Source organism: Sinocyclocheilus rhinocerous, unplaced genomic scaffold (genome assembly GCF_001515625.1).
Source record: "Sinocyclocheilus rhinocerous isolate Xijiao unplaced genomic scaffold, SAMN03320098_v1.1 scaffold714, whole genome shotgun sequence".
Classification (NCBI taxonomy): domain Eukaryota; kingdom Metazoa; phylum Chordata; class Actinopteri; order Cypriniformes; family Cyprinidae; genus Sinocyclocheilus; species Sinocyclocheilus rhinocerous.
In genome coordinates this window covers 768,752-777,231 of record NW_015646165.1, presented here as the reverse complement: position 1 = coordinate 777,231, position 8,480 = coordinate 768,752, and the positions used below count along the sequence as shown (strand labels likewise).

The 8,480-nt window shown below is 36.4% G+C and overlaps 1 protein-coding gene across 1 annotated transcript in view; it reads right to left on the bottom strand.

Annotated features, from left to right (window-relative positions):
• The window catches only part of LOC107706964 (calcium-binding and coiled-coil domain-containing protein 1-like), a 15,416-nt gene extending 10,857 nt beyond the window's left edge, over positions 1-4,559 (bottom strand). The window contains exons 1-4 of the mRNA XM_016510817.1: positions 4,305-4,559; positions 2,472-2,624; positions 2,290-2,392; positions 580-782 (exon numbers count right to left, since the gene is read on the bottom strand). Of these exons, the coding sequence (XP_016366303.1) occupies positions 580-782; positions 2,290-2,392; positions 2,472-2,603 (438 nt within the window). The 5' untranslated portion in view covers positions 2,604-2,624; positions 4,305-4,559. The remainder of the gene's footprint in view (positions 1-579; positions 783-2,289; positions 2,393-2,471; positions 2,625-4,304) is intronic.
• Positions 4,560-8,480: the final 3,921 nt, after the last annotated feature.

The following is an 8,480-nucleotide window of genomic DNA, read 5'->3' as shown; positions in this document are numbered from 1 at the left end:
AATGATGCTGAAAATTCAGCTTTGCATCACAGGAATAAATTATATTTTAATGTATATTAAAATATAAAAACATTATTTTACATAATAATATTTCACAATATAAAATTTTTTCCTGTATTTTTGATCAAATAAATGCAGCCTTGATGAGCATCAGAAACTCCTGTAAAAAACATTAAAAATCATTCTGATCCCAAAATTTTGACCTGTAGTGTATATACTTCGCAAATATTACATACATATATATTAATATTACAATGAAGTTAGTTTAGTGAAGTAAACTTGTAGAACATTTTTATGCAATATGATGAACTTGACATGTACTGTACAGTACTATTAATGTGAAAAGACAAAAACGAGTGTGGACATGAAGCGACTCAAAAAAAAAGTAACCCGCTAGAACACAAATCATTAACTATCATTAATGTATGCTTGTGATAGATGTGAGTGGAAGCAGCGGCTCATGCATCTGCAGAGAATGCTGCCACCCTAGGCAACTGTCACCTGGATCCGGCATTGTCTTATTTTGTCTCATTTGTGTAAAATGATGGACTGAATTACAGTCTTAACATATTCTTTAACCTGCAGTAGCTGGGCTCTAGGAATGACCAGCAACATGTCCTCTCCCACTTCCTCCCCCTGACCCTCCTCCTCCAGAGTCACCAGCTCCTCTAGGGGCTTTGGGGCTGAGAAGGTGAAGGCAGTGCTGCGAGAACAAACCTCTTCTCTTCCATCCACATACACAAACTGGTACTGTTGAGCACTAGGCCCTGGTAGGTAAGAAGCTAAAGAGGAGAGAGAAGAGGGAAGCTGTGAAAGGCCAAATACAGGCCAACAAAACTATAAACAGAACAACTGTATTGTGTGGGCTGTGGTTTTGAATACAGGTGAAGCGTATTTGAATATTTCCTGTCTGGTTATTCATAGTGAGTGAAGTTTGGAGATTTCCTACGAAACCACTTGAAGCCTGGGGCACTGCTCTCTGAGGTCCTAAACGCACTCTGTCTCCATCGCCATTACTCACCACAAATTACAATGCTGCCATTCTGCACTGTGCAAATCTCAGCCCAGGCAACACTTTCACAGACACACACACTTGCAAAAACTGATTTACACTACCATTCAAAGGTTTGGGGTCAGTAAGATTTTTGTGTTAAGATTTTATTTTTTATAAAATTATAAAATTTGATTTATTCAGCAAGGACACATTAAATTGATGAAAAGACTGTCAAGACATTTATAATTTTACTGATAAAAATAAATAAATAAATGCAAATAAATGCTGCTATTTATGAAATAATCATAAAAAAAAATTTTCATTATCATTAAATAAATCATTGCTTCTACAGAAATATTAAAAAGCACAATTGTTTTCAAGACTGATGATGAGAAATGTTTCTTGAGCAGTAAATCAGTATACTGGAATGATTTTTTTTAAGGATCATGTGACACTGAAGACTGCAATGGCTGCTGAAAATTCAGCTTTGCCTTTGCAGAAAGAAAATTACATTTTAAAATATATTCAAACAGAAAAGTTACTTTAAGTTGCAATAATATTTCACAATATTACTGGTTTTACTGTATTTTTGATCAAATAAATGCAGGCTTGGTGAGTATAAGAGACTTCTTTCAAAAACAAACAAACAACAACAAAAAGTTACTGACCCCAAACTTTTGAACCGTAATGAATGTTACTTTAAAAGGATATAGAGTCCACTCTCTGTAAACTTAATTACTACAGATGTGCTTTTCAAAAATCAGCTGGTCATTAGCTTGTCTCAAAGATTAGTCGATTATTTGGCTATAAGGAAGCCCTGAATAATTAGAAAATTAGACATGTTCGCACACAACAATGTAATAATGGCTGTTGCAGGGTTTTACTGTGTTGATAGTACTGCACGCTATAGCACAGTATGGTAAAACCTTTTCAAATAAATTGCACCTCTGAATTAGTTCTTTTTAAAGCATCGCCGACTCTACACAAAAATGTGCAGAGAAGCAAGTCAATCTAGGGTCATTTGGGAGCATCCTGCTCATCCCTACTAATAACTAACTACAGGCGAATTCCTTTGTGGCATTTTATCTCCTTCACAGGCCATCTGGGGATGAACGTTTGCTAATGTACTGAATGCACCTCAGTGAATGAGACCAGCAGTTGCATGAATCAATGCAATAAACTGTAATTAGCTCCTTTAATGTCCCTAAAGCACTCTATTCTTTATTCATACTGTATTGAGACCATCAGCTGACTTTCAAGAGGGCTTGAACATCCAAAATCACTGCTTCAGAGACCTTGGAAATTAACACAGCAGTTGACAGAGGTCCCCTCTTTGTAGCTGGATGGAGCTACTGCCCACACAAACGTATGGTAGTCCTTGACTGATGTCCAGCCAACCTGAGGATAAAAGGAAACAGATCAGCTTTAATTAAGCAAAAGAGCTACAACAAAGATGAAATCGGGCTCTATCTCTAACCTTAAACAGTCCAATCCAGTGGTTACTGGCCCACGTGTGCTGAGGGTTGATGGTGTAGTGGCAGTCCACTCTGCTCTGAGGAAAGTAGCAACTTCCGACATTTCGAAACTCCACCCCCCATGTCTTCTCCATGGCAACAGAATAGTGATGCACCTGGGTAAATATTAAAATGATAATTGACATGCCATCTAAAACTACTTCAGATAATATTTTTCTCATCCTTTAATTATTATACATGTAGTTTTATGGCATCATTATTTGAGAGATTATGTGAAATATTAGTATTTCAAAAAAAAAATTTTTAATGACCATCGAACTGCAACAAAGTTGATAAAAGATGGTTAAAAAACAAAAAGAAAAACAATACATACAAAATACAATATATTCTAGATTAATTTTAACATCAAATCCTGATGTTAAGAAAAAGTTCATAGACATGCCATTTACACTCTTGTAGAAATGCATAGCTGAGATCAAAGGCAATAATGACATTTTTTTAAATCTTGAATACGCTATATCTACACAATATATCTAAAGTTTTTTTTTTATTTACAACCTTTAACATCAGTGGAACCTTTACATTCCTCAAAAAGTGTTTTATGGTGGAAAAAATTCTTTAGATTTTTAAAATGTTCTTCACACAAAGAAAAAAATGGTTCTTTAAGAACTGGACACTGAAAGGTTCTTTGGGAAACACAAAAGGTTCCTCTACGGCATCACTGCGAAAACACCCTTTTGGAACCTTTATTTCTAAGATTGTATGTGTGTAGTTGGCTATTTCTATCTATATGTATGCCCTATTTGTCTATGTCCACATTCACAAATATACAGTAACTCTAACAGCTTTTAATTAGTCCATACAAAGTTGTATGGACATTATTATCGAGGCTTACTGAGGACAGTAGGGGAGAGGTGAATGCGTTGCACAAGTGAAGAGGAACCGTTTATGTTAAAATAGATGCCGGGTTCCTGTGAATGACTGATGTTGAGTGCAGACTTTCTTAGTCAGACACACATCAGCTCTTAGAGAGCATTTATGACAGGCTGTCGGGCGCCACAAATGCTGTGACTTACTTTGTGAACGGTATGGATTACAGGCAATGACAGGTGGGTCCATCATTAGCACTTCATAATAAACTACACACTCCATATTTAGACTCTCCATGAACAGGCCAAGGACGTTTTCTTACATCATCTGTCTGATGTCAGAAACTTGCAGCTTAATTTCAATGTTCAGTATCAAGCTCTTTTCTCTCAAAAGATCAAGGATAATTTGATTCATCATGACATGAATTGTTTAAAATGTGGTGAAATGAGTTAAATAGTGAACTAAAAAAAACAGAAATTCACTCATCTAATGTACTTAAATATTACTTGACACGTGACACCTGATTGTTGAGGCATAATAAAAAATAATGGTTACAATAATTATATTATTTCTATAATAGTTTATTATCTTGTTTGTTTTGCTGACTTCCGAAATAAAACTACCGTTTTTGCTTTGCAAACAATCGTGGATGACTATTGCAAGCGAGGCCCAAAGTTAGAAACAATCTGAAGTTACTCGGTAGAGCGTCGCAACAAACGAGAGAAAAAAAAACAATGCATAAGCAGATCTAACACTTTGTTACAGCAATAAAAAAAAAGAACATGACAACATTATAACACTGTTATGGTCAATACACATTCCCTGGGACCGCTTCAAAATAGATTGGATGTTATAAACATGGCATGCTTTGTCTTTACAGTAGCTGCGTGCTACTGAACATGCAGCAGTTTTTCTATTTTTTTCTTTTGTGGAAAAAACCGCAAGCGTCGTACAACAAAACTCACCCGATTTAGCTTAAATAATGAAAACAATATCCTCTTGAAAAACGATGTTCGGTCATAAATGAGAAAACATGCATGAGATTGATGACAAGTGCAATTTACACTGACACATTCGCTGAGATGAGCTGTGCCACGAACCTCTCACAACAATAACAAAAACAAAAGCATGGGTGCTCTGGAGGTCTCGGTGCATTATGGGAAATGAAGTTCCATTACTGGTTCTGAATCGTGGCTCAGATACTCAAAAAAACTAAAATCCCCATCTGTAATGACGACGCTTGGAAGGTCGACGTGAGAAGTTAGACGTCATGGTAACGGTACAGCAATTGTAGCTTTGATTGGTTCATATTTCTCATCGGATTCATCGACTTGGTTTCTATTGGTTACATTTTTATGTCAATCAACTGATGGCCAAGGCGATAGGTGCCATAAGAACGCACGGAGAAAAGCAACGCTATTGCGAAATGACCTAGTGATGGGAAGTCTGACTCACTTCCGCGAATCGGTCTTTTGAACAGTCCAAAACAACAATGCAGTGATTCATTCAATTACGTCGACTAAAAATGCTATTTATAGGAGTAAAAATGCAACTCTGTCTTGTATGTGTGTTAATGCAAATGCATTGCATTTGCAGCATGTTCTATTTGTATTTCTAATGATTGATTGATTATTAGCTCCTTAAGTAGCCTTAAAGTAGGTACACTTAAAATGCTCAAACTATCAGCTCACTTATGGGTTCTTCTTGGTTTGTTATGTCAGAAAGAGACAGCTCTCGGTTCATTTGGCTCGAGAACCGCTCGACCCGATTCAGTTCGTTATGAACGATTCGTTCGGTCTGTTGTAAACTGTTTCAAATGAATCTTTAGAAAGATCCGGTGCAAAAAAACGATTCGAATGTTTCAGGTTTGCAAGAGAAAGTTTATATAATATAATAATAAAGCACCCGAGTCAGACATATGTCGTTTACATTGTCTTTCCCCGTGCTTGACTGATGTCTGCAATGACCTAATGTCTTTAAACGCCATCTTTTCAGGGTTATTCTGCTTTGATTCTTGCAGTCTCAGTGTAAACGGCACTCTACATTTCTTGCTGACTCACAGAAACTTGATACTAGAATGCTTGCCTGTGACGCTGAAAAGCAGTTGCTAAAGGCCTGTCGTGCTTCAATAATTTCTACAAATATTTGTCTCTCACACGTCGAATCACTTAAAATAAGCCGTCACAACTGGCAGCTCAATCCGTGTAAAAAACAATGTGAAATACAAGGATTTAGAATATATTTAATAAATAGTTCATGGAAAGAGATACTTAGAAGTGTTAAATTAGAGCTGATGAGACATTTCTTTTTCAAAACATTAGTTGTCCGATGTTCTCGTTTTGAACACCAGATGGCAGTATACTTTTAGGAAACGCACTACTAAGTGGGAAGAGTTGTAGATGTGTATTGCCCACTAAGGGGTCATCTTTAAATATATTACTGTTTCTTAAAATAGAATGTTCTTTTTTAATAGAATGACAATATGATTAAGCTTAATCCCACTAATTAATATATTTTTTTTATTTACATTACAATAATTTAAAATGAATGCCCATAAATTGTAAAATAGCGCAAACATCACTATCTTTCAGATGTGTATCAGTGTCTTCTTTACAATTTAGAAGTAAAATCCCACTTTATTTTTCCATAAAGCTGGAGTAATAGCTTGGATCAGCCAGGCATGTTATCTCTCATATTTGTGGCGGGCTTAAATGGTTGAATGATTATATTGGAGAAGACATTTCTTGAGGAATTTGGCACATACAACACTCAGGTCTCATGGTGCTATTAGGAGGTCAGAAGTCAAAGTGATATATGCATTCTAAATGAAGTGCCGATTTAACACTCGCATGCCTTTGATGTTAAGGATTTGGGGCTTAAGTGAATCTTTCACTATTTTAAGATCTTACAACGCTGTCCATTGCACTGCCTGCACATTTTTGGAGTCCTCTAAATCAGCTTCAAAAAACTGAAATTATTTAACCACTGATAAAACATCACCTTATTTTGTGTGTATTTTAAGGCATCAGAAGCAGTTTGCACTGCAAGGAAGGCAGCCATGCTGCGGCCACTGCAAACAAGATGGCCACCCTTAGCCTGTAATTGCATGCAGGCAGTAAATGAGGCAGCCCAATAAAGGTGCTGAGATTGTTTTAACAGTGAGCTTGGCTGAAATGCGGCGAAGGCTGCGTGAGAGGCAGGCAGGAAGGGGGAAGGGCAGAGGCATGTGATTGATGGCACACAGACAGTGTGTTACTGACCTTGCTTGATGACGAGTCTCCCTCAGGCCCATGACACTCCTAACCTCGCTCCTCCTGCCAGGCGCTCCATGTCAAGTGTTTTTGAAGAGATCAATGAGAATATCTGGTGCAGGCCAGAGTTATGTTGGCCAATCATTTTATCATCTCATTACTAGCCTGGTCAGGGATTCCTCTTGCTTGTTTTATAGATACTGCAAAACGTATAGAATGACGACTATTGAGTTTTCTTGGTAATTCGAATTGTTTTCTACAAATCAGACCTTTGTAATCTGTATTAACTTGGATGGATCTACCACGTTTTGCTAGTTACTATCAGCTGGCAAGCCAATGAATATGTTTGCTGTTCTCAATCAGAGCACTGAACAGAATTTATCATAACTTTATGATGCTCACATTATAAATCCATTATAATAATCATTATTGATGTAGAAAGTCATATATTTGCATGTTTTTAATTTTACTTAATACATTTTAAAGTGAGAGAGAAAATGTAAAAAAAAAATTATTTTAGCTTCTTAATTTTAACTTTTCTTAAAAATAGTTTAATACGTTTAATTCAAACTTGGATAATTAATAAATTAATACTTTTATTTAGTGAGTATGCATTAAATTGATTTAAAAAATGACAGTACAGACATTTATACTGTTACAAAATATTTGTATTTAAAATAATTGTTGTTGTTTTGAACCTTCTATTCATCAAATAATCTTTAAAAAGTGTGTCATACTTTCCACAAAAATATTAAGCAGCACAACTGTTTTCAAATACAGTACATGTACATGTTTCTTGAGCAGCAAATCAGCATATTAGAATGATTTCTGAAGAATCATGTGACACTGAAGCCTGAAGTAATGATGCTGAAAATTCAGCTTTGTCATCACAGGAATAAATTGTTTCTTATGTATTAAAACAGGCAACAGTTTTTGCATTGCATGAATGGTTCACAATATTAGTGTTTTTACTCTATTTTTGTTCAATAAATAAAACCAAGGTAAGGCTTCTTTCAAATTTTTAAAAAAATCTTACCGACACCAAAGTTTTGAACAGTAGTGCATTTAATTTTTTTTCCACAAAAATTAATTTAAGATCCAACAACAACTTGAGGACCGCTGATCTAATGTTTCTCAAGTATAAAGGTGCTATCCAGTAAAAAAAAAAAAAAAAAAGCTTTATTCATTATAAAATATCTGTGCATGACAAAATATAGATGATGAACTATGTTCCTATGTTTCACAGCAAGAGACATACTTGCTTGTGTGACAGATTACAGCATCTTGAATGAGTGTGCAGTGACTGCAGTTGGCATGCAGTAGCATGCATTTAGTTGCAACATGGGTAAGCTAACAGTGGGTTTTCTGGGGCAGGGCATTTTTGCTTATTTCATGGTGGCATCTTTAGCAAGAAATGGGAGGGGGAGTGTAAACGTCAATAACAAACACCCACCACACCCTGAACATATAGTCCTTCCTGATGGAAAGAGAGAGAAACAAAGAAAATTCTAGCTAAAGTGAATTGTGGAAGGGCAGGAAGAAGATATAATGTAAAATCTTAAAGTTATCAAAGACCCCAGAAGGGTAGAAGACAAAGAGTAATGGAAGTACGTAAGTGACAGAGATAAAGGGACGGAGAGAGGGAGCTGGTGTGCCAAAGAGAAAGGGAGAAACATGAAGGGGGACAGCGGTATTTAGTATGCACGGCCAAGCTGCCCCATCTGCTTAGCACAGCAGTCCCCATCGTATAACTGTCTGTAGGCTGTGGGCCGCATAAAGAATGTCTCCAATTTGATGTAATTCCGCAAAATTAATGACAGCTTTACCCGGGATGGGCCGTGAGGGGATGATTAGAGTTTGATCATCCATCTGATCGGTGGTCATGCCTGG